Source organism: Olea europaea, chromosome 6 (assembly GCF_002742605.1).
Source record: "Olea europaea var. sylvestris chromosome 6, O_europaea_v1, whole genome shotgun sequence".
Taxonomy (NCBI): Eukaryota; Viridiplantae; Streptophyta; class Magnoliopsida; order Lamiales; family Oleaceae; genus Olea; species Olea europaea.
The window spans coordinates 29346775-29374184 of NC_036242.1; the positions used below are offsets into that span (position 1 = coordinate 29346775).

At 35.0% G+C, this 27410-nt stretch overlaps 1 protein-coding gene and 1 pseudogene across 1 annotated transcript; one reads left to right on the forward strand and one right to left on the reverse strand.

Moving 5' to 3' along the window:
* Positions 1-4529: 4529 nt before the first annotated feature.
* On the reverse strand, positions 4530-7955 carry LOC111395376 (annotated as a pseudogene).
* Positions 7956-22544: 14589 nt separating this feature from the next.
* LOC111396387 (50S ribosomal protein L19-1, chloroplastic-like) lies at positions 22545-27126 on the forward strand. Its single transcript, XM_023022826.1, has 5 exons — positions 22545-22687; positions 22771-23109; positions 24836-24922; positions 25081-25214; positions 26811-27126. The coding sequence occupies exons 1-5, from the start codon at positions 22664-22666 to the stop codon at positions 26917-26919; spliced, it is 693 nt and encodes a 230-aa protein (XP_022878594.1). The 5' UTR covers positions 22545-22663; the 3' UTR covers positions 26920-27126.
* Positions 27127-27410: the final 284 nt, after the last annotated feature.

A 27410-nucleotide genomic window follows, 5' to 3' on the forward strand; every position in this document is an offset into this window, starting at 1 on the left:
ATGAATTTATCTTTTTACTCAAGTAAAATCATAAAATGAATTAACTATCCAAGGACGTATCAAATTTACAATCCTTAAGCATTTGAGCCATGTCAAATAGAGATTGAGATGAATCATGGATGATTTAATAGTAATCGAACAGACATAAATAAAGTTTGAGTTCTTGAGTATTTTATGCTGATGGTATTTTTTTAAAATTACAAGAAATTCAACGGTTGTGGTTGACTATCATTAAAGAATCGAAAAGAAATAATAATTATGTGATACTCGTTTTAATTCTATTATTCATTTGAGACCATTCTTACTACTATTGAGATACACGTGCCATAGTATAGTTGACTAAGTAATAACATAAATATAAAAAATTTATTTGTATTAAACATTAGTTAAATCAAATTTTAGCATATGTTGCTAAATGTTTCGAGACAACAACACTGCAAAAATGATGTAGTCAGAAACATAAATTAAGCACTAGGGGAAAAAATTTAGAAAACATGTTTTGTTGTGTAAATATCTAGTACAAAGAATAATTTAGGTGACCTGTACCCAGCAAAGAAGATGAAGACAAAAACATATGAAAAGAATGGCGAAGATAACACACAATGACAACTATTGATATCAAATGAGTGAGTTCAGGTATTAAAGTCGAAATAAAGAAAGAAAGGTTTGGGAATTTAAGCTTAAACAAGAAAAAAGTGCTCATGGCATTGAAGAGGCAATTCTTTCAGTAGGATAAGTAACATCGTATCTAAATTGGAACCAAGTATAAAGATAAATAATAGTTAAAATTAACATAAAATAATAGTATTACTTCAAAATTTTCATACGCTTCTGCTATATATGTATTCAATGTCTAAGAGTCACCTAATCCTTGAGTTTAAGGACTTCATCATTGATAAATTTATTTGGGCTCTCAACAATTGCATTTTCTTTGCATTTCAGCAGGGAAGTAACATTAATGTAAAAATTTGAATCTTTTTAAGTTTAAAACACAATTTAAAGCAGAATTACTTATCAAGTATAAGTTGTAAGGTTCAAATTCCATCTAAACAAACATGGGGTTGGAACTTTACCCGTAAATAATATAATATCTTCCTTAATTATTTTACGTTGCTCTTCATGACTTCAAAATTGGCATTTTACCTCATCCAGCTCCCTGGTCATCTCTTCCTACTCCGCATCCATTTCTTCTAGTTTTTGTATCACGCAATAAATTATTTTTGAGTATAATGAATCTCTTAAAATGTTCTCTTGAGTTTACAGGAACCAGTCCAATCAAATTCCATTTAAGCAAATATGGGGTCCGAATATCATCTGTGAATGATTCTCTAATAATTTCCTTAATTCTTTTACTACACTCTTCCCAGCTTCAAGATTGACATCTACTTCAAATTATCATTTACCACACCGAATTAATTTGTATCAATTGCATCCTCGCATTGAGGATATTAAATTGAGCCTTCGAAGGAGAATAATAATGGTGGTGTTATGGTTGGGGAAATAGCAATCCTATTATGATAGCTTACAAAAAGGAAATTGCACCTATTCCGCCAACATAAAACACCAATTGCACCATAGGACAATCTTTAAAATTATAGTATCACTGTATACATCGTCCAAGTTTAACAACATAACTATAGATGTTGCGATTTTCTATTTATAAATACTCAATTCACATTTTATTCATGCATTATAAGTGATTAACAAGTATTATCTGTTTATCTAAAATTTATTTTTATTTATTTATAATTTAACAATTTATAAACACTTGTCAAACATGATTTCCAATATAATCCCTCTCATACCTACGAGTGGGTAAGAATTGTTGTCTAACTGCAAGGTTTTTTTAAATAATACTTTTTGGCACAACTGGTGTCACAATACCAGTATAGGCAACAATAAGTGATATTAAATGAAATGTAAAATTAAATATATTACTTAATTTTATCCTTAATTGAATATATCACATATTACCGCATAAGATGGGTTCTCCAGAACCGTTGATCTAGATAGCATTATTCAGGTTTTTAGGCTAATTAGAGCATATCTATCTGACTTCTTTAAATACAATATATATTATATTTTAGAAAGTTAATGCTTAGAAATAAGTTTCAAGAGACCATCTTATTATGTCATATAATCTGTAGAAAGAATAATTGATAAGTGTATTTTATACACTTATTTAAGGCTTTAAAACGATGATATTTAGTTGATTCTCGAATGAATTAAGGTCTAAATTATTGTATTTTGTGTTGAATAGGTAAAATTCAATGGCGATGCAAGAAATTGAAGGAAAAAGCAAAAGTGGGCAAAATTGGAGAAAATGGCTAATCGTAAGAGATCCAAAGTTTGGGGACTAAAGTGTAAATATTCAAAAGTTGTGTCGATCCTCACGATGAAGATCCAAGCGCGTTAGGAGTCAATTGGATGAAGAAAGATGTCAAAGGGATCAAATTTAGGTAAAACATGATCACAAATCAATTTCCAACCGAAAAGTTATGCTCCGGAATTTCAGCCTCACATTGAAACATGTTTTTGACATAGAAAACGATCAAATTGGAGAATAATGTCTAAGAAAAGTTGTAACCCTTTGAGTCATATTTCCAAAGCAACTTGAATCGCTTCAATCGGATATCGAAAAAGAAAGTTGGTACGTCTGGGCGCATTTTTGGCCCGTTTTGAAATCTATAAGAACTCTACTTTAACACGCAAGAGGAGACACCTATAAATACAAAATTTCTCACACTTTTGAAGGGAATTCACATATTGAGAGGCAAGAGACAAACTTGGAGATAAAAGAGAAGAATTCAAGAGAACAAAACAACAAGCAATTCAAAGGTTGAAGCATAAATTGGAAGGAGAAGAAGATCTTGGTGCAAAATTGATTTCTTATTCTACATTCTTATTCAAAACCCGGTAATGTCTTCCATAATAACTTCTTATTTTTCTTTCATTATTATGAGTAGCTAATCTAATTTTAGGGCAAATAATGTAACTGATTTGTGAATCTTTATTTCTTTTATTTGAGATTCTTATTCGTTATAATTACATGTGTGGATTTTAATCATATTCTCAATATTTTGAATTTTCTAGCCAATTATTCAATGATTTCGTGAACAATAATTGCGTAGAGATGCAGATTCTTGTTTAGACCACATATTAAAATTCAGTAAATTTATATAACTTGTAGATATACCTATATTAATTGTTGCAGTCATAAATGAATTTTTAGAACTATTAGTGTATTTAACTAAGTTTGATTCTGACGCCGGGTAGGATAGTGATTATCCTATTGGCTGGTTGTAGCAGATGATTCGCAAGAAAAGAACGATAGAAAACGCCCCAAAAAAAAACAGAGAAAATACTCTGAATTCAACTCAATATTATTAATAATGCAGAATGCTGAAAACTAACCCACAAACCGGGTTAAATAGCTGCGAAATACGAAATTATTGGAAAATTACCAAAAATGGCAAAATCCCGAAATTATACCAAAATAAAATATTAAGTAAAAGAAGTAAGTTGCCAAAAATTTGGCTTATTTCGAGTTCTCTAACATATAAAAAAAAGGAAACTAAATATTACCATAAATAGTAAAAAATAACTAAAAATCGAATTTTGAAAAGGAAAACAGTGGATTTTGGGCTTGAAATTGATGTCCACCGAGCAAAGCTGGGTGGCCACGACGTGCGCGCCGAAGAGAACTTTCCGAATTGGGGTCATAATAGCGATTCCGATAACCGTAGCTAAAGTTATGACCAAATTACCAAAGACGCGTCAAAATCTCCCAATTAAGGAAATAATAGTATTTTACTTTCCATCTTTGCGCCGATCTGCCATCTCATGGTATCTCAGCGCCATCATCGTGCAATCTCACAAATCAGCATCACTTGACTCGGATCCTCCTGCATCAAATTCTCATAGAAATATGAATTGAAGTAGTTAAATAGGTTCAACGAGAACTCAAGAGTGGTTAATTGAATACAATAGAAGAATTCGACCGAACATTACTTTAGATTTTATGAATCTCGATATTAGAAGTAAAGGTGACTAATAGGTGAAATTGTTCCGTCCTAACATCCATTTATTGTTTGAATTTCAAATCACTTTTTGTTGCATCCATTCAAATTTTAAGTAGTTAGATCAAAAATCACAATCAGTCATCGATTTTGTTTATTTTCATCAAATAGTGGTTAGAAAAAATTGAATGAAGTGCTAAAATATAGTCCTCGAGGGAACGATAATCTGGACTCACAGGTCTACTTTACTAATTTTTACCATCCGTACACTTGTGGGATAAAATCGACAATAATAATGTAGCGGAAAGGACCACAAAAAAAATAGTGATAACAAACACTGGTACTCACCTTTATTATCACTTTGTACATATATTTTCTTCAGAGGCTTACACAGTGCTAAAACATCAAGTTGTCGAAGAGAAGTCCTCACCTTAAAGAACTAACACGAAAAACTAATTTTACATGGCATTAGAAACACCATTACATCAAGTTAATTAAACCTTCATCTCTTCAGGTGAAACAGCAACCAGAAATTTGGTTAACTGGTTGTCCTCGGATCTGTACAATTGGAGGTTGGTCATTTTTCATGCCAAGTTGACTCATCATCCTATACATATAAACCGTCACAAGTTCGTATAGAAGTTAGAGCTAGGTGATTTCAACAAAATTTTATATAACTAAATGTACAATTCTATAATCCACACAAAGAATGCTTGTTTGTCCTTGATTGAGGCAGTTATAGCCATGAAAGCCTGCTATACATTGGTGGCATTTTTTGCACTTGTCTCCATGAAAGGGTTCCCAATTTCATCGTCAAATGCCTAAATTAGTCAAGGAATGACATAATAACATGACTAAGCTTATCAAGTGTCTATGTACCAAGTGATTATATATGATTTTAGAATGAAAATATAAGGTGCATCAATTGTTTACCTTAGCTGTCTCAGTGGAAACAGCTTTCTGTACTGTGAGTTCACATTTGTTTCCAACAAGAAGCTTGTTAACATTGACATTTGTTTCCAACAAGAAGCTTGTTAACATTGTCACCAGCATATCGGTCAATTTCATTTAGCCATTGCTTGACATTATTGAAGCTTTCTCGAACAATCACATCATAAACTACCTAATAGAAGTAAAATGACAATAAGCCTATTTCATCACATGACAACAATACTAGCATGAGAATTGCTAATTCTTTCTATGATGCCATGAGCTCCATAGTAGTAGCTACTAGGAATAGTTCTAAAACGTTCTTGCCTTGCAGTATCCCACTGCATAAAGCATAGAGAGGATTATGGAAGCAAGTGAACACCATATGCAGAAAATCAAATATAAATAAGACCAAGTAAATGACCATGGTGGTATATGGAAGCTACAGGGAAGTAAAGTACATGATCAATACCTAGAGTGGTAAAACATGATTTTATGATTCTCTACATCCTATAAATGCCTATGCAATTGGAAAATTTTGCTTGATGGAAAAATTACTGAATTACCAACGCCATATTGAGGTAAAATGAGTTTTTATAACTCGGGAAATTATTAAAATTTAACTCCATCAACCACAACATGCTACAAGATATTACAGATACTTACAATTTGGAGTTTAATGGTTTTCCATCTTGTTCCACTGTTCGGATTTTGTGCATCAAAAACCAAGATATATAGTTATGGAGGGCTAGTTTTGTAAGTAGTAAGGGTCAAAGGGTATAATAGAATTGATCACTTACGAAGTCTACACCAATGGATAGCGATTATCCTGCAGGCTAGCTGCAATAGATGATTTTCAATAAAGAATATGGATGAAAATGCCCAAGGACAAAGAGAATTCTTTGAAATTCAATTTGACTTTTATTAAGCTCAGAATCAATGAAAAATAAACCACAAGTTGGGACTGAGAAAATATGAAAATGGCAAAATTTCAAAAATCACACCAAAATAAAATACGGAATAAAAGAAATAACTTGCCAAAAATATGGCTCAAATCGGATTCGTAATCAACTAGAAAAATGCAAACGAAACATTACCATAAATGAAAAAATAACTAAAAAATTGACATTCGAAGGGGAAAATAGAGAATTTTGGCCTCGAATTGATGCCTACCGAGTATAGCTGGGTGACCACGATGTGCGCCCCAAAAAGAGCTTTTCGAATTGGGTCCATAACGGCGATTCTGATAATCGTAGTCAAAGTTATAGCTAAATTACTAAAAACGTGTCAAAATTGCCCCAATTAAGGAAAGTGCTATAATCACATGTTATCTTTGCGCTGATTCGTCATCTCATGGTATCTCAACGCCATCACCGTGTTATCTGACATCTCGACCTCACTGATTGAGAATCTCCTGAATCAAGATAGTAGAATGCTTCACATAAGAAAGTAGACATGTTGATTTCATTCAATGCAGACATGTTGATTTCATTCAATGATATTTAACACCAAGGATGCACATGACAAATGGATTAGTTCACAAAATTTAGTACCGTTTCTATGCTTATTTCTCATTTCCCAACTTCTGGAGACCCCCATTGCTTTTATTGAAATAAATAATAACGCCAAAATAGAATTATATCATGAGAGGAAAATTATATTGTCATGCAGGAGATCATAAGCTAAAAAACAATGTTACAAGGGACCCCAACAAGGTAAATAATTATGGATCAGACTAGGAAAATTTAAAAGGTCTCATGATGCTCAAGAAGAATAGATGGATATTGAAGATAAATTGAGATCTTATAGCAAACCTATGAAGAAGACATGATTTACCAACACCAGAATCTCCTCACAAAATTTAGTACCGTTTCTATGCTTATTTCTCATTTCCCAACTTCTGGAGACCCCCATTGCTTTTATTGAAATAAATAATAACGCCAAAACAGAATTATATCATGAGAGGAAAATTATATTGTCGTGCAGGAGATCATAAGCTAAAAAACAATGTTACAAGGGACCCCAACAAGGTAAATAATTATGGATCAGACTAGGAAAATTTAAAAGGTCTCATGATGCTCAAGAAGAATAGATGGATATTGAAGATAAATTGAGATCTTATAGCAAACCTATGAAGAAGACATGATTTACCAACACCAGAATCTCCAATAAGCAATAGCTTAAAAAGGTAGTCACTACATTTAAAAAATGGAAATTACTTGTATAACAGGCTGAACCGTGAAAAAGAAATGCAAGAACAAATTAACACACATAATTTTACGTAGAGCAAACAGGGAACACAAGAATCTAACACATCATTTGATCAACCTCGCCGAAGTAAGAAATGGAAGACTTGAAAAATATTTACAACATCACTTCGATGTATAGTAATTACTAACAAATACCAGGTGAAAATGAGCTTAGATTCTAAGCAAATTTCACAGTCCAAGCACCGACATGTAATTAAGAAAAGAACAATGCACAACATTATGTGGTGAACTAAATTTCCCACCTAAACTTCCAGTCTCTCAAATTTACTATGACATCTTTGGATTCTCAATTTTTCATTATATGTACTTATTACACTCTAGATGTTAGGACACATTTTTAACCATTAGAAATAAAATTTTGTAAAATCAATGGCTATCCTCCTCCATTCATTTGATCAACCAACCCAAGGCATAGAGCTTTCACATAACTTAAGGCGACAGAATTGGAAAATATTAGATGAATCATTATGAAAATACACAAAGTTACCAATTAAAGCTTCAAATTTACAAATATTACCTTTATCAAGAGACAACTTTCTCAAAACCAACACATAGCTGATTTATACATTAAAAAAATAGACAAAAGTAATTTAGAGAACAAAAATTGGTGAATTATGGCACAATTACAAATCAATTAAACATGATTTCACAATTTACAATTATGAAAATGCATTGATTTCATAAATCCATTGATATCGTCAATTAGATCCCTTAATATCCTCATTATGTATATCATGTCCCCGCAAGATGGACGTTCGAGATGAAAGTCCACTCTTGTTCTTGAGAAATTGAAACTACTGACTTGAAGGTGGCTTGGTGAGTGCATCCTCTAGCTGATCAGCAAAGGAGATATGAGCTACTGAATCATACCATTCTGAAATTGTTCTTGAATGAAGTGATAATCTAAAGCAATATGTTTCATGTGCGAATGAAAAACAAGATTAGAGCAAAGTTGGTGGCACCGATGTTGTCACAGTAGATCACAGGTTGTTGAGGAAGGGCAACACCAAAGTCCGGGAGAAGTGAGCAGATCTAGCGAATTTGACGGTCGTAGCTGTAACCGAGCGATACACAGATTATGTAGAGGAGTGTGCAACGGTACGTTGCTTCTTAGAACTCTAGGAAACTGAATCGTGACCAAGATAAACAAGGTGTGCACTAGTGGAAGTGAAGTCATCTTTGTTACTTACCCAATTGGCATCGGAGAAGGCATGAAGAGGCAAAGTAGAGTGGTGATGAAGTGTGATACCCTGATCAAGAGTTCTACTGAGATATCGTAATAGGCATTAAACTGCATTCCAATGTTCACCGGTGGGTTAGTGCATAAACTGAGACAATTTATTCACTGCATAAGCAATGTACGTATGTGTTAGTGAAAGGTACTGGAGACCGCCTACAATGGCCCTGAACTCAGAGTGATCATATAATGTTGTACCAAAGTGTAAGACTAGTGGCAAGAGGTGTTGCAATGGGCTTTGTACTGGTCATGCAAGCTCGAGTGAGCAGATCAAGGATATAGCAACGTTGAGTAAAAAAGAGGCCATGAGCATGGGTAGTAACTTCAACCCCAAGGAAGTATGTTAAGAGGCCGAGATCCTCGAGGAAAAACATTGAGACAATAGCTTGATAAATTTATTTATAGCCCATGCATTGTCACCAGTAAAAATGATATCATCAACATAAACAAAAAGATAAAATAATGTACCACCACCGTTGAGGACAAATAAAGAGGTGTCTGCATACAGGTTAGTGAAGCCAGAGGTTACAAAGAACTGGTGAAACTCATGATATTAGGCACGGGGAGCTTGGTTGAGGCCATAGATGGCCTTACAAAGTTTACAGACATGGTGAGGATTATCATTATCAATGGAGCCTTGTGGTTGTAGCATAAACACATTCTTGGAGAGAGTGCCTTGGAGGAAGGCATTTTTAACATCAAGTTGCCTGATAGATCAACCACAATGAGTAAGTTGGATAGTAGCGAGCTTTACAGCTGGACTAAAGGTATCATTATAATCAACTCCAATGTACTAGTGAAACCCCTTAGCAACCAAACAAGCCTTATACCTATCAATAGAACCATTATATAAGTACTTAGTACTAAAAATCCATTTGCAACCAACCACATTTTGTGAGAAATCAGGAAGAACAAGCTCCAAAGTCCCATTGCGGACAAGAACGTTATACTTATCTGACATAGCTTGACATCGTTTAGGGTCTTTAAGGGCCTGTGTCACAAATGTAGATTCAATGTGATTAGTGGTATAAAGTTGGGTTGTAAGGTTAAGCCTTTGAATGGGTTTGTGGACGTTATGTTTGGATCTAGTAACTATGACTCGAGATGAAAAAGTTGATTAAAAGGGTTAGGAAGTGATGGATGAGGTGGTTGCTAGAGCAGCAGTGGGTGTTTGAGATTGGTGGGATAGTATTGATGCGACCGTGTTGGAGGATGGGGTAGCAACGTTGGGAATTAGGTTTTTGGACAGCCGTGTTGGATGTCTGGTGTGGCCACGATGGGACTTGAATTTGGGGCCACCTATGGAGGTATGAGATGGTTGCAGATGGTGAGGACATCGAACTGGATACAGAGGATGATGTGTCGATGATCGGAAGTGACATGGGACACTAGTGAGACAGTGTTACAAGAGAAAGACGATCTAGATCAGTTTGAATAACAGCAAATGGAAAGATAGACTCTACGATTTTGACATGACAAGACATGTAAATACGAGAGGAGGAGGGATCTAGACACAGGTAGGCACTTTGAGTGGATGGGTACCCTATAAATAGAAATGGAGAAGATGAGGGTACAAATTTGTGAGAGGAGTATGGCCGAAGCCATGGATAACATAGGCACCCAAAACTACGAAGTTTAGAATAGTTGGATGGGGTGCCAAAAAGTTTGGTATAAGGTGAAAGAAGACCAAGAGTGGGGGTAGGAAGACAATTTATAAGATAGGCAGCAGTGGAGAAGGTAAAGGACCAATTGGACAAGGGCATGGAAGCATGGGAGATGAGAGACAACCCGATTTTAACTATGTGACGATGATGATGCTTAGAGTACCCATTATGTTCTGGTGTATGTGGGGAGAGGTGAGATAAGACGCACCATTGGTAGTTAAGAAGGCAGAAAGAGCTTGATATTCTCCCCCATTATCAAAGTAGAAAGTACGAATTTTACGTTGGAAGTGATTTTCAACCAGGGACTTGAAGCGAACAAAGATATCCAATACATGAGATTTTCTTTTGAGTGGGTATATAACCAAATATATTTGGTGAAGTGATTTACATAGTATTTGAAGTCATCAACAGAATGAATAGGAGAAGTCCATTAAAGAAAATAACTTCGAGAGGAAATGAGGTTGCAAGAGTTGAAATTGAAAATGAATATTTATGACTTTTATTGCATTGACGGGAATTACAATTGAAATTTGTATTAAAAGAGCAATGAAGTCACAATGTGCTTAAAAATAAAAGATGACAGATGACCTAGTTGTGATGCCACTCGGACGAAGTGATTTTGACACTAGAGAAAGCAATTAATGGAGATATCTTGGAAGAAGAAATTGGCTATTCATATACACCATCCTTAGTCTAACTGTTGGGGATCCTAGGAGTTCAATCAACCCTAAACATCAATCAATAGAAGAAATTCTAAGGCAAAACAATGAAAAAGTGTGGAAGGAGACAACCGTGTTTGGCCGAATTTTCTACAATTTTCCTTCCTCGTTTCAGCAGCTTCTTCTTCTCCTTATGGGTGTTTTTCAGGCTCAGGAACAGCCCTCCATGACTTGCAAATCACCTTCCAAGAGAGGGGGAAAACCGATAAAGAACCACCACTTTCTTACTGGAAAAATCGAGAGCTTCACTAGAAATGGCAGAGAGAGTCTACATAAGAAGGGGAAGGAAGGAAAGACCCATGCCCCTGACAAAAAACGTGGGAAGACCTTATTGTGTCAACATCAATACCATCAAGTCACAACATCTCCCCCAAGATTAAATCTCGACCATCGATCTTCATCCAATGGTCCACAAAAACTGAATAGATGGTGTTAAGAGAACCATATTCTCACATTCTTCACCTTGGTTCTCATAACACTCTCTTTTGGTTGCGAATTTGCACATGGAAGAACTGTTCATCATCATCGCCCACTACCTGCAAGAAAAATTAACCAGTGTCAATATGTAATAAAGATAAGCACAATTTAAATTTACCTACAGGTAGAATTTTTGTTCCCATATCAGAGGGATTCCTATCAGTGTGAATTTTAACAAGATTAATTTCACCTTGAGACAGTTTTTCACGAATAAAACGATACTTTACCTCAATATGTTTAGTTCTTTCATGGTAAACAGGATTTTTACAAAGCAATAAAACACTTTGACTATCAGTAAACATAACAGGTGTATCATGCATGAAGTTCAATTCCTTTAAAATTCCTTTTAACCAAGTACATTCTTTAACCGCCTCAGTTATGGCAACATACTCTGCCTCAGTACTTGACAAAGTAACTAAAGGCTGCAGCTGTGACTTCCATGTTATACAATTGTCACCTAGTGTAAAAAAGTACGCTGTGGTAGACTTTCTGCTATCCTTGTCACCAGCAAAATCAGAGTCTACATACCCCTTTAGAGCAAGTTTTTCAGATCTCTTTTCATACACTAGACCCAGTTCTAATGTACCAACAATATACCTTAACAACCATTTTAAACCTGCCCAATGGGGCTTTCCTGGGTTTGACATAAATCTGCTCAAAAAACTTATAGCATATGCTAAGTCAGGCCTGGTTGTTATCATAGAGAACATAACGGAACCTATAGCATTAGCATAGGGTATGTTCCTCATTTCTCTAAATTCCTCCTCAGTCTTAGGAGATTGTGCACTGGAAAGATTCATGTGAGCTGCTAAGGGAACGTTCACGGATTTTGATCCATTCATACCAAATTTAGTTATGACTTTGTTTAGATAGGCTTTTTGGGAAATGACTAGTCTATTTTTAGCCCTATCTCTCTTTATAACCACCCCCAAAATCTTCTTAACACTCCCCAAATCTTTCATATCAAATTCTAATTTTAAAAGGTTCTTCATCTTAGTGATTTCAGTCTTACTTGAACTTGCTAGAAGCATGTCATCTACATACAGCAACAAGTAGACCTTACAGCCCTCCTTACTATCATTATAGTACAGGCATGCATCATGTTCACTCCTTTTAAAACCTATCTTCAGTACATAAGTATCGAACCTTATGTACCACTGTCTAGGACTTTGTTTAAGCCCATACAGAGATTTTTCTAATTTGCACACACAGTTTGTTTTACCTTTCACCTCAAAACCTTGAGGCTGACTCATGTAAATATCCTCTTCCAATTCCCCATGTAGGAAAGCAGTCTTGACATCTAGTCATTCCAGTTCCCAGTTGTACTGAACAACCAATGCAAGAATCAGTCTGATTGTTTTGTACTTTATCACAGGAGAGAATATCTCATTGTAATCAACCCCCTCCTTTTGAGTGAACCCTTTCGCCACTAATCTGGCCTTATACCTAGGAGGATCACTAGAATTATTTCCTTCTTTCAATTTGTAAATCCACTTACATTGAACTATCCTATGATCCTTAGGTTTGTTAACTAACTTCCAAGTTTTATTCTCCATTAGAGATTCCATTTCTTCCCGCATAGCTTTTAGCCAATTTTCAGAACATTTTCCATTAACAGCTTCTTCATAACTAGCAGGTTCTATCTATTCAAGGGCTTCACCTGAAACCAAGGCAAAATCAGTCAAGTTTAGGGATTGATATTTAGGATTTGGCCTGATTTGCCTCCTCCCCCGATCCCTAGTAAGCTGATAATCTTGATTAGGTGGCTGATCATTAAAATGTTCAACTTCAACTGGTTCAATGTTATCTTGAAGTTCAGTCACCTCTTCAGGTTCAGGTTCAGGTTCAATTTCAATTTCATTTTCATTTTCATGATGTATAGGGTCATTTTCGTCATTCCCAGGTGTAGGTGAATTTAGCCTAGTCAGCTTCACCTCAGTCTGAATACTCTTCTCAGTTTCAGATTTGTTAGTTTCTTCGATTTTCTGTTTTAGACATGGCATCTCAGATTCATTAAAAACTACATTCCTGCTATTAATGATCTTAATGCCTTGGATCCCTAAAACCCATAACCTATAACCCTTCACACCTTCGGGATACCCTAACATCACACACTTGACAGCCCTCAACTCAAGTTTCCCTTCAGATTGGTGTGCATATGCAGCACATCCAAACACCCTCAAGTGTTCTAAATTTGGAGGCTCTCCCATCCACAACTCCTGTAGGGCCTTAAACCCTATACTGCTGGACGGAGACCTATTAATCAGATAAGCTGCAGTACTTGCAGCTTCAGCCCAAAAACCTTTCGCAAGGCCAGAGCTAATCAACATACACCTAACTTTGTTTATTATGGTCCTGTTCATTCTTTCAGAGACCACATTTTGTTCAGGTGTGTATTTAACAGTTCTGTGTCTTGTTATACCTTTCTACTTACAGAAGTTGTCAAATTCGCTATTACAGAATTCAAGCCCATTATCAGTTCTTAACGTTTTAAGTTTCTTGTCTAACTGATTCTCAACAGACTTTAACCAAATCCTGAATTTTCCAAAAGTTTCCGACTTAGCCTTCAAAGGATAAATCCAAACCTTTCTTGAGTAATCATCCACTAAGGACAAGAAGTACTTGCTCCCACCAAATGTGGAGTGCTTCTCCGGGCCCCATAGATCAGCATGGACATAGTCCAATGGTCTGCTGGTCCTATGAGAGCTAGTTTCAAAGCTCACCTTATGAGACTTACCCAAAACACAAGTTTCACAGAATTCCATAGTTTCAATGTCATCTTTTCCGAGTAATTTCTGATTACTTAAAGATTTTAGCCCTTTAATCCCAATGTGACCCATTCTGTTATGCCAAAGTTCAGTTTTGTCTTTACTTACAGCAAGAAGGCTAGAATCAAATGGTATTTCAGTTCTACCCTCAAGATAGTACAGCTCATTCCTCTTAGGCCCTTTCATAACTACAAGAGAGCCCCTCATAATTTTCAAAATTTTGTTGCCAGACTTGAAGGTATATCCCTCATCTTCCAGAAAACCTAAGGAAATGAGGCTCCTCTTTAAATTTGGGACATATCTAACATTTCTGAGCTGCGTGACGGCCCCATCGTACATCCTGATGGCTATGTCACCAACTCCAATCACATTTTGAGAATTATTGTCTCCCATGTAGACCTTCCTAGGTTCAGTCTCCCTATAGTTATAAAACCAAGACCTATCAGGGCATATATGGAAAGTGCACCCTGTGTCAAGAATCCAATTTTTGTCAAATTCTTCTTCAAACACATTCATGACATGCAAACTATTAAATTCAGAAGCAATAGCAGCATTATCAACATCAGAATTGTTCAGGTCTTTTTGTTTCCTTTTCCAGTCAAAACAGTCTTTCTTGAAATGTCCTAACTTTCCACAGTAATAACATTTCTTACCGCTTTTATCGTTAAATTTGGATCTCATTTTAGATTTTCCTCTCCCCTTCTTGTTATGGAAGTTAAATTCTTTCTTTTCAGATCTTCCCCTAACAAATAGACTCTCTTCACGAGAATGAATTTTGTTCTCTCTTTTTAATTCAAGTTCTCTTGATTTTAAAGCATTAGAAATAATAGCTTGAGTGAGAGTGTCCCTACCATATTTTATGGCATTTTTCATTTCTCTGTAAGATTCGGGCAAAGAGTTTAACAATATGACAGCTAAATCCTCATCATCAAATGTTTTATCATTATGAGCTAGACTCTTAACAATTATGCTAAAGTCACTCAAATTTCCCTCGACATCCTTCCCCGGGTCCATCTTAAAACTAAACAACTTCTCCAACAGGTATATTTTGTTAGGTAAAGTTTTAGTTAAGAACAGGGCATCTAAAGCAATCCACAAAGCTCTAGCAGTTTTAGCACTATCAACTTGTCTTACAATATTGTCAGATAGATGCAAAATTATATAACTATAAGCAATTTCATTCATGTCTTCAATTTCAGTTGTTTTAGCTTTTAACTCATCAGAAAATGTAGCGGGATCATCAAGAGCTTTAGCAACTCTCTGTTGGACCAAAATGGCCCTCATTTTCTGTTTCCATATCGAGTAATCCCCCTTTCCATCGAATTGCGATAATTCGACCCTCGAACCTATTATAGATTCTATAAAAGAGTAGCCTGTACTGGTGGACACAACAAAAAAGTTTTTGAAGAAAAAAAAATTCTTTCCAGATGATCAATATATAATTGAGTGCCGAGTTTTAAAAAACAATTTTTGGAAATGAAGCACAACAGTGAAATAATCCGTTCACGAAACACATGTATATAAAGCAGGTAAATATGCTTCCAGGTTACAAAGTAATCACAAGAATTCAATCAACAGAATTCACAAATAAGCAACCAAGCAATAACCATGCATAAACTGGTAAGGATACCAAACCTAACCTAACGGAGAGTTTGGAATAATCTTACCAAACTACTGTTGAAAAATAGTAAATATACCACCAAGTTTCTGAACCTAATTGCGGTAGACGTCAAGCCAGGGGCAAAATCGTTCAACTTTTTTCTGTAAAACCTGAAACAGAAAACAAACGACATCAGTGCGTTCAGGACGTCAAAATAAGTAAACTGCCCGAAAAAAGCTCGTCGGAGGTCCGCCACGCGCCGCCGCCGGTCACGTGTCCCACCACAAGGAGCGCCTCAGTCTGCTGGTTATGGGTCCAGGTTCCATTTCGTCGGAAAGTCAATAGTTTGGCCAGAATTTGAATTTTTCAGATTCAGTCAGAAAATGAAATAGTGATTTCCTTGCCGGTTTTGATCGATTTTTGGACAGATTTCACTCCTCCTAGCTCTGATACCAGTTTGTTGGGGATCCTAGGAGTTCAATCAACCATAAACATCAATCAATAGAAGAAATTCTAAGGCAAAACAATGAAAAAGTGTGGAAGGAGACAACCGTGTTTGGCCGAATTTTCTACAGTTTTCCTTCCTCGTTTCAGCAGCTTCTTCTTCTTCTTATGGGTGTTTTTCAGGCTCAGGAACAACCCTCCATGACTTGCAAATCACCTTCCAAGAGAGAGGGGGAAAACCGATAAAGAACCACCACTTTCTTACTGGAAAAACCGAGAGCTCCACTAGAAATGGCAGAGAGAGTCTACATAAGAAGGGGAAGGAAGGAAAGACCCATGCCTCTGACAAAAAACGTGGGAAGACCTTATTGTGTCAACATCAATACCATCAAGTCACAACATCTCCCCCAAGATTAAATCTCGACCATCGATCTTCATCCAATGGTCCACAAAAACTGAATAGATGGTGTTTAGAGAACCATATTCTCACACTGACCTTGTAAAAGGATTGTCCCGTACGTAGATCCTTCACAAAAAAATGAAGTGGGTAAGAATTCAATGGAAATGTTATTAGAATGATAAAACTGTGAAATAGAGATAAGATTTCTTTTCATGGTAGGTACACGACGAACATTAGACAAAGAAAAGGGTTGGGAAGGAGCAAAGAGAGATACAGAATCGGTGAGGGAGATAGTAAGACCCTTGCCATCTCCAATCACAATGTCATCTTTGCCATCATAAGATGTGTGAAATGAGAGATTTTTCAAGTCAACAATGACATGATATGCTCCATTGTTAAGAAGCCCAATTTGAATTGGTAGAAGTGTTGGCGGTTGCAACATGGGCTTAAGGTTGCTAAGGAGTAGGAGGATGAAACTGCCATTGGTTGCTACAACGAGAAGGTGGCTGCATATTTGGTTGTTGTTGGCGAAATAAGGGCATTTAGAGACAACGTGTCCTTGAACATTACACCACTAGTAGCGACTAAGGAATGGTTGAGAGGGGGACGTCCATCCCTATAGTATGTATGAGGACTGGCAGCGATCCCTTGAGGTGAAGAGTTCCTAGGAGCTTGTGAGGGGCGATTGCTATAGTTCTTTGGAGTGGATTTGATATTGGTTTGATTTGCAGAAGCCGGTAGAGGCGATGAACTGATCTTCTGATGAAGTAAGAGTTCATTGTTGATTAGTTTTTCATGTAGTTCATCAAAGGAGATTTGGATATCACGACCATTAATTGCATCTATAACGGGTTGATAATCATCATCAAGGCTGTCCATAATTTTCTCAATAATATCTTCATGGTCAAATGGCTTACCAGCACAAGACTTAATGGCCTGCATGTACTCAGAGATCGTTTGAGAGCCCTTGGTTGTTTGGTTGAGTTGTTCTTTGATTGTTTAATATGACCACGAAAAGGCTTGGCATAGGTATTGGCTAGAACTTTCCAAACATCATGGGAGGTTTGAGATTGAGTGATAAGGGGAATAAGAGAGGGTGAGAGAGTTCCAACCAAGGCTCCAAAGAGAAGTTTATCTTACGAAGCCAAGTTTGGTATTCGGGATTTGGTTTTGTTTCTTTGTTTGTAGTGATCCTAGCAATGGGAGCAGGACAAGATCCATCAACAAATTGTTTAGGTCATAGCCAATGAGAATGGGTTCCATCTGAAGTTTCCAAGAGTGTTAATTGGTAGAGGTGAGTTTGATGGAGTTATGGATGGCGATCATGGTTAAAGGTTTTGTGGGTTCTTGGGCATTGGGAATGTTGATTTGGTTATTTTCTATGGCCATGGTTGATGTTTGGAAAAAAAAATGTTGGTAGACAGAGGACTTGGTGTGGCTATGCTAGATGTCTACCGTATTGAGTTGGGAGGAAGATTTTCAAGAAATAAATGGCTCTAATACCATAAAGTAATTTAGAGAAAAAATAATTGATGAATTATGGCATAACTACAAATCAATAAAAGATGATTACACAATTTACAAATATGAAAACCCTTGATTTCATCAATCCCTTGATATTGTCAATTAGATCCCTTAATATCCTCATTATCTTTATTACAGACAATATTAAATAACCTCTCGTTACTCCATTCTCAGCTCACAAGTCCTAAAGCATACGATTCTCCCATTTAATTTCAATCCCTCTAACTCCATTGCACGAATTGGCTTCTCCAATTTGAGCTACAAATCCATTATTTTTATACATCTTAATTAATATCAGATGATTTTAAGATCATGATCTAGTAATTAAGAAAAACTCATATAAAAAAAAGACAAATAAATTAATAACAAAAACCTACAGGCAGATTTTATCAAACAAAATTATGCAACTGCAGAATATAGCTTCATATGCAATAAGAAAATATAAAATATTTTAAACTGAAAATTCTAATTATTAGAAGGGCTTACTATTCAGGATTCATGACAGCTATAAAATTCGAGATTGATTTGAATAATAACTTGTCTGTGCCCTTTTAATTTCAAAAATTGTATTATGGAATAGTGATTGATGTTGAAATGTGTGGTTAAAAAAGGAAAAGTTTTTAATTTATGTGTAATATTATTTTAATGAAAAATATGTTATTGAAACTGAGTACTGTAGAAAAAATAATGTGGTAGAATGGTTGATAAATAAAGGCTAAATGAAGACACAATGAAACACCAAACAAAGGAAGATTTTAAATTTTTTGGCGGAGTTTTTAATTGAAGTTCTTAAAGATGCTTAAAATGTTTGAAGTAAAGACGTGGGGATCATGACGTGGCTTGTTGACATCAATCTTATAACCCACAATTTTTAGAGGGTGTTTGACACCTATTTTTTATGGAAAAATGAATTTTAGAATAGTAGATTAATGAAAAATGTGTAAATGAAAAATAAGGAAAAGTTTTTTATTTATTTGTAAAATTAATTTAATGAAAAATGTGTGATTAAAAAGAATAGAGAAAAAAATGCATTTTGATAAAAATGGAAATTAAACAGGCCTTTAAAAACTCTCTTTTTTCCTAACTTATTTTCATTATACATTTTTTAATTAAAAAAAATAATTTTACAGAGTCCTTGTTAGAGCCCCATTCTTTTCATAAAAATTAATTTTTGAATAGTGTATTGATGAGAATTGTGTAGTTAAAAAGTAAAGAAAAATTTTGAATTTGTATGTAATATTATTTTATTGAAGAACTGTGATTAAAATAATGTCAAAACACTGTTTAATAATGTATTTTTTTCAAAAAATAAGACTCAAACAGGGGATTGATGACTGGCTATTATATAAGTGTTGACCTAAGCCCCTGTGCTGGGGCTCGGCTCCCGAACCGTACGTGAGCTGCCTCGTACGCAACTTCCATGGATCGATCAGAGTGAGGGAGCTCCTCCCTACGTGACCGATCGTTCCAATCATGAGACTTTTCGTGCTACCCATTTGTAAAATTGACTTGCCCTCTTTTACTTATTTACTTAAGGAAGATCTTTATATCTAAAATTGTTTGATCTCGCTGGCAAAACTCCATCGCTAAAGCCCTCGAACCTACTTACCTTGCTTGTAGACCAGCAGCGGAGCTAACTCTGCTACCAAGACGATTTCTTTATGCCCATCAAAATCGGTGAAGTTTACTCTTCCTTTTCGAAATCCGAAGAAGTGCCCGTGGTCCTTCTGTAAATATAAAGTCAATCCCTTATGGGCCCAATCATTTGAACCATGACTCACGTACAATTTTAATGTAGGTCATACCCACCTACCTGCCCACTCCCTGTACTCTGGGCATTATTCCAATCATGTATTTAAGCATTATTGATGTTTAGATGGTTGACCATCTACGTAAAGAGCATCACATATTTTCCATTCCTGCTATTACATATTTGCCCTTCTCCATGGTATGTTCTACTTTCGGAGTTTAAGATTTAGTCCATGTACATTTAAAATTAATTATTGATTTTAACTTGAAATTAATCTATATTGAACTGGAGATTAATGTAAGGATGACAACGAGGTGAAGTGTGATGGGCAAGGCGAGGTAGGGGCAGTAAAAAAAAATTACTTATTTATTCAACATCTTAATACTTTTTAAATTGTAAAATATAAAATATAGAAAATAAGTTGGGATGGGACTATGTTCCTCGTCTCCACCTCAATTACTAAAATGGTTGCTACTCCTTCCTTCATTCAAAATGGGATAGTGCCTGACGAGGCTGGATCGTGGTTGAGTAATAAATTTGTCATCTTTAAAGATTTGTTGTTGGGTAATTATATTACCACTATAAAATTTAATTTATACACTACATTATAATCATACCACAGTAAAAATATATTTTTAATAAATACAACACAACACAATTACAATTATACTTCTAATTCAATAAAAAAAATTTGAATAAAAAAAAGAATATTATATTGTGGTGTACTTATCACCAATATTAATCCTTATCTTCTCAACTTTCCCCTCATTATTTCATAGCCATTGGAAACGGAAGATCGAGGAAGAGCACCACGCCATATTCATATGGGCAAAATTCAATGAGAGGATTTTGCATATGAAAGTGAGGCTATGTTTTTATAAATAACTCTAGAACCAATTCCCCTCGAATGCGATTAGAATTCTAATAGTAAATATACTTGAGAACTAGATATGTAGACAACCATGACCATGAGATAAACAAGCACGGATAGACCATCAACAATACCATGAAGTTTTACGATTTCAATAGTTTGCATATCTAACCCAGTTTAAAGAACCACCTCAAATTTTTCTACATTGAGGTACCTTAGTTATTCACAAAAGATAATTGCATGCCGGTAATTTATAAACCTACGTAATGACTAGTACAGCACATATGAATAGCTCTGGGGTATGCTTTCACGTAATGAATGCACACAAATTCATGGACACTATGATGAGTACATACACATAAATTCATAAACTCATTTAAAAATTAAAAATCATCGTCTTCCATGCTTTCTAGTAAATGTGAAAAGAATCAAATTCATAAACGTGAAAAGAATAGCTCTGGGGTATGCTTTCACGTAATGAATGCACGCAAATTCATGGACACAATGATGAGTACATACACACAAATTCATAAACTCATTTAAAAATTAAAAATCATCGTCTTACATGATTTCTGGTAAACGTGAAAAGAATCGTACTTAAATTACGCAAATTCATAATAAATTGATATGAAGCATGCTAAATAATAAATTGAAAATAATCGTACTAAATTCATAGTAAATTGAAGATAATAGACTCGAAAGCTTTTGATTGTTTCAAATTCATAATAAATCTGTTCAAGTTAACAAAAAATTAGATTCTTAATTTTCAATCTTGACAAATAAACTAAAAAAAAAATTCATTAGCAAATCGTGGTCAAATAGAGTATAAATTCATTTATCGTGAGGAAAAAAAATTATCTAGCCACCGTGGAAGAAAAGAAAAGCTGCCAAAAAAGTTATGAAAAATGAGACGTTGAGGAAAAAGAAATAAAGAAATTAGGTTTTATATTTATTGTGTAACAATAATTTATTTAATTAAAAAGTATATTAAATCCCTAATTATGTGATTTTACTTAAGGATATTTAAGTAAATAAGAAAATTGTAATGTACTTAATAAAATTTTTGGGGCGTATATAATTTTTCTTTGTTGTTCACCTTGTTGCAAGTTCATCACTTAATCCGAACATTTTCCTAGATTTAGGTTACGAATCTAGATGTAAAAAAACGTTTTTCTTATTTTTTGATATTATTATTAATTTTTAATCATTTTAATGAAATAAGATATATATCAAACATCTAAAATTATAAAATACCATGTCCTTGTTTGAGCCACATTATATTCCTAAGAATGAATTTTTGAATAATGTATTGATGAAAAATGTGTGGTTAAAAAATAACTAAAATATTTTGGATTTACATGTAAAATTATTTTATTAAAAAATGTGTGGTTGAAATGATGTTAAATTATTGTTTAAAAATGTATTTTTTTGAAAAAATGTGGTTCGAACATAGCCTATATTTACTTAATAATTTCTACAACTAGTTAGTTATACAATTGTCACAATGTAAAAACTAATTACATTTCATAGTTTCAATTTTCAAGTAGATAAGTTCCACTTAATTTTTTAATGTGTTTTGATTTTATTTTTGTAGAGATAAAATCATTTTAAATCCTAAAAGTAAAGTGAAATAAAAGACTTATAAAAAAAATAAAACGTCTCTAAGTGCTCATTGTCAAGACATTATGTTTCATGCGAGCCTCGCGTCTAAGTAGCATTTGGATGCAGTTTAGACGTCTAAGTAGCATTTGGATGCAGTTTAGACGTGTCTTTTAGAACATTGCTAAAAATTGAAAATAACAAATCAAACGTCCATTTATTTTTTAAAGATTAACTTTTGTAATCAAGAAAAAAAAAAAGAATGAAAAGAAAAAAGTGAATTTCATATTTTTGAACTCAGTCAAACATGCCCTAGATAATCCTATCTCCCAAACGGATAAGGCCCTCCTCCGATTCGTAAATTCCACCCTCACTCTCACAATTCTCAGTCATGAGCTCCGCTGTTCTTCCACAGGTAATGTACCTGCCAATTTCTACGGATGATGCTGATTTTTTTTCTTTCAAATTTATTTACAGTTTCTTTTAGGATTTGTGCAGGCTTTGTTAAGTATACCCAAAACTCCCACGCAATGCACACTGCCACAGACAAAGCTGGCTTTTTCAGCGGTGGTGGCTCCGCGCCTCTCATCCTTAGCTTTCTTTTCCCGATGTTCTCCGAGTTGTGTTAGCTCGGGCCCTCCAAAATGGGGGAAAAATAGGTCTGTAGTTGTGTGGGCTGAAGCGAATGCAGAGGCAGAGGCAGAGGCCGAAGTGGAAGAAAGCACTGAGAATGATGAAGCTGTTGAGTCTGAAGAAGCTGAGATTGAGTCCGAGGAGATTGAGTCCGAGGAGAAGACACCCAGACCGCCAAGAATTAAGCTTGGGGATATTATGGGGGTATTCGCTTGAATCTTCAATTAATTTTTTTTCCGACGAGCAAAAGGTGTATATTTGGCTGATGTATCGTTAATCATATTTACTATTCGAGTTTTAAAATTGGCACAAATCAATGGTTCAATGACTAGTGTTGTGACATTAACTTTTGCATACAGAAAAACAGAATATGGAACTATATCTAGAGCAAACTGGCTTTGCCCAATGGCTTAGGGCTTTATTGGACATTAATTTCCCTTTCGTGGTCAAATCAGTATCTTTCTACAGTCAGTGAGAAATGACATATTGATTGTGGCAACATTACCTTCAGGCATGTGGTGGCGAGAATTCTGGGACTAGTATGACAAAGAAGAGGATGAATTTACATAAAAAACTTATGAATAAATACGTATGCATGCAATTTAACGGTCTTGAGAGAATAGTGATGAGTGAGACCTTCAGGAGATTAGGAAAAGCAGTAACAATAATGTTAATTATCCAGTAAAGGATATTTAGAACAAAATACACCTGGGAATATATGGGTGGAATTCCCATTGAATATCCCATGTCTGGTATGGCATAGAGTAAGGAATGGAACCAAGGTTCCTAATTTGAATCCATTTATGGAACAGAAACAGTGAAAATGGTGTAAAATATCCTTGCACTTAAGCCACTGTTTGTCTACTATTAAAGTAGGAAAACGAGTTTTGAAATAGTGATATGTTGGAGAAGGGGTGATTAAAAAGTAGAAAAAAGTTTGAGTTTATGTACAAAATATTATATTGTGAGAATGTGTGTGGTGGGGGGGGGGGGGGGGGGGGTGTAAAAAAGAAAGAAGAAAGGGGGGGGGGGGGGGGGGGGGGGGGGGGGGGGGGTGAAAATGAGTTTGAGAAAAAAAATTGATATAATGGTAGACAAACAGGGGGTCATTCTGATTTTTGTTCTTTTCTAAAGTCCGGAGTGAGTAATCTCTATCAAAATTAGATTAGTTAATGCTTACTGGATGGAGAAATCTTCCAATTAGTCTGAGTGATTACTTTAATTCTTAAAAGTAGTTCAACTTCTGGTCCAATTTAATCTATTCAAGACTAGATTGTGCTAAAGTATAACTATCTTATGGTGAAGTATAATTATCCAAGCGTTAAAGAAGGTTAGTAATCAGGGATATTGGCTAAATTGTCTTTAGATTGTCAATGTCTGTGCACTTCATAATATTCCATATTGGCTGCTTGTATTCTCTAGTAGGCCATTATCTTGGAAATAATGAGCCAAGCTAGTTTTTGCAGTGAATCCTCCTCTTAAAGTTTGATTTGTTCATGTACTATTTCCTTTTGCTATGTGCGTGCGTAATCTGCCTAAGAATGTATTTTTTGGTTTTTGTGGTGATACTATGGTGCTTTGCAATTGATATGGTAGTGGGCCTGGCTAAGAGGTCTTTTTGGGTGGTGGTTGCGCAGCTTGGGAGTGGGGGGGTTGGAGACTGGTCTCATACTGGTATTGGTGGAGAGATTTCTAAGGGGCTGAAGATGGTATTTGCTGGTGCAGTGGCTCCAAATGGCAGAGGTGCCACTGCCGTTAAACATACAGAATGTACTGTTTGGAATGTTACAGCATTCTGACACTGAGCTCATTCTCTTCTGCCCCATTTTTCACAATTTACTTTTGAGTTCTTAGTTTTTGAAATGAATTAGTTGAATTAGTAGGTTTTTGTAAGAATTTGAATGCATTTTTCTATTTTGTGTATGATTAGATATTGAATAAGAAAGCAATTGAAGCATCAGACAAGGAAAGGCCTACTCCTGATCTTCGGACGGGGGATATTGTGGAGATCAAACTGGTAACTTGTTCTCACACATATATATATATATATATATATATTTTTTTTTTTTTCATTTTAAATATAATTTTGCACTTTCAATTTGGATATGTACACACAAGTAACATGTTTTATGTTTGGGTACCATTTAAATGGAAGTCTTTTCATTTGTCTTTCAGGAAGTTCCTGAAAATAGGCGTAGGTTATCCGTGTATAAAGGAATAGTTATATCAAAGCAAAATGCTGGCATCCACACAACAATACGGATTCGACGGATTATTGCAGGTGTTGGAGTTGAGATTGTGTTCCCTGTGTAAGTATTTAACTTTCATTTTGTTGCTTTTGTGTGTATAAACATGTCATCATTTTTTTTTTCGCCTTGTCACCAAGCATCTTTAACTTAATTAAATCTATGCCTTTGGTCACTCTGAATTTCAACAACTCAAATGCGAAGTGCATTAAGAATAATTAATAACGCACTGCAAGAAGATTTTCGCATACAAACTTTTGACTGATAATAGGGTGTGTTGACTTTTTGTTGATCCTTTGGATTGTGATTTATGGAGCTCTATCAAAAGCATTGTATTGATTTCCACGGAATACGCAATTGTCTAATCACACAGCTACACTCTACATTTGAATGATAATCATTTAAGGGAGGGCAAAATCATAGCGAGGGCAGGGGAACCTTTAAATCTGCCCAAGTCATACTCATCTACACCACTGGAAATATACAATGGTTGTTATTATAAATTGATTTCTCATTTAAAACCTGTGTGACGACCATTATTTGGGCAAAAACAATGTTTTGAATAGTGAGTTTTTTTTGGAGAATGTGTGGTTAAAAAATAAGAAAAAGTTTTGGGTTTACGTGTAAAATATTTTATTGTATGAATGTGTAGTTGAAAATGAGTATGTAGAAAAGAAGTTTTCAAATAATGGTTGTCAAACAGGAGCTTAATGTGATTGATAAAAGAAGTCTATCATTGCTCTCTCTCTCTCTCACAGCTATTCCATTTTGGTTCTCTCTTCTTCATCATAATCGCTACCCAATCTTTGTAATATCAGTGCATAACAAATCATCACTTATTGATCTCCTAATTTGTGCTTCTACATCACTGGTCAGTTAACACCATCCAGTTCATTCAAAACTGTGGAAATATAGGGGAAATAGCCCTCTGACAGAATATACCGACGCACTCTACAATGACTTGCTGAAGAAAGTAAAAGGAAAGGGCACTTCATTGTGGGGTAAATACACATAGTATAGTGTTTTCAATCATCCTCTCTAAAATCATTCATCTTCAGTTGGACATACATGGTTCTACACCTCGAAGCATTGACCGCTCTCCCACACTTGCAATTTCAATCCTTTTTCTAGTTATGAACCTAATGCGATGCCAATCCTCCTGCACATGGGATGTGCATAAGTTGTATGCTTTCTCACATGATTTTTTTGTGTTATTAATCAGTTTTGTCAAAGCCGATAATTTCCTCAATCTGTTAAGTTACTTTGCGTGGTGGCATCAATCCTTAGAGATTCATACAGGGTTTTAAGCATATTTTCTGTTAATTTGTTGTTATTTTAAGTGAGCACATGAGTTTATATTGATGTTTGCTTGTGATACAATTATTCTATATTTCATGGCTTACCACGTTTGCACATGGGTTGTCATTTTATTCTGATTTGATTTTCATTTTGGTACAACTGCTGCTTGTTTTCGATTTAAAATAGCATTTTGTACGTGGTTTTGAAATGCAGATAGTCATTGAGAACAGTTTGTTGGCTCCAATGGTGTTTCTATTCTCTATCATGTTCTTTCTTGTTTTATGCGTTGTGCTTCTTTTTCTAAATCGAAATTGCAAGGCTTTATCTTCGATTCTTCATAAATTCGTTCATGTTGTACAGATATTCACCAAACATCAAAGAGATTAAAGTTATCAAACACCGGAAAGTCAGGAGAGCAAGACTGTACTATTTGCGAGACAAGCTTCCCAGGCTCTCCACTTTCAAATGATGGACCACTCTTTGTAGAAATCTTAGATTTGTATTTTCTGGGAATTCTACTTTATTATAAAGTTAGAACTATATGCGCCACTATTTTTGTGATTGGTTAGATTTGATAGTATAAATCATTCCTTGCCAAAGCTTTTCTAATGTTAAAAAAAAAAGGGTTTATTGTTTCTGCTAACTATTTTTATGTTCATTACGTGATTTCAGTTAAGTGTTCTTAAATATGCATGATTATATCTTGTTCTACTGTTGTCAAATTTTACATTCAACTATTGTTCATATTAAGTGGACTGTACTTTTTTTTTGTCCCCGGAAATTTTTGCTTCTAAATTCACACTAAGGGTATGTTTGATTGCGAAAATGGAATTTGGGTGGAAAGAAAATGAATTTTAGGGGATAGAATTACTTAGAAATTGTTTTCTTGGGAATTATAAATTATTGTTTGATTTGTATAATTTTTCGCGTGAAAAATGTTGAAGTAAAAGTTTTTTTTTT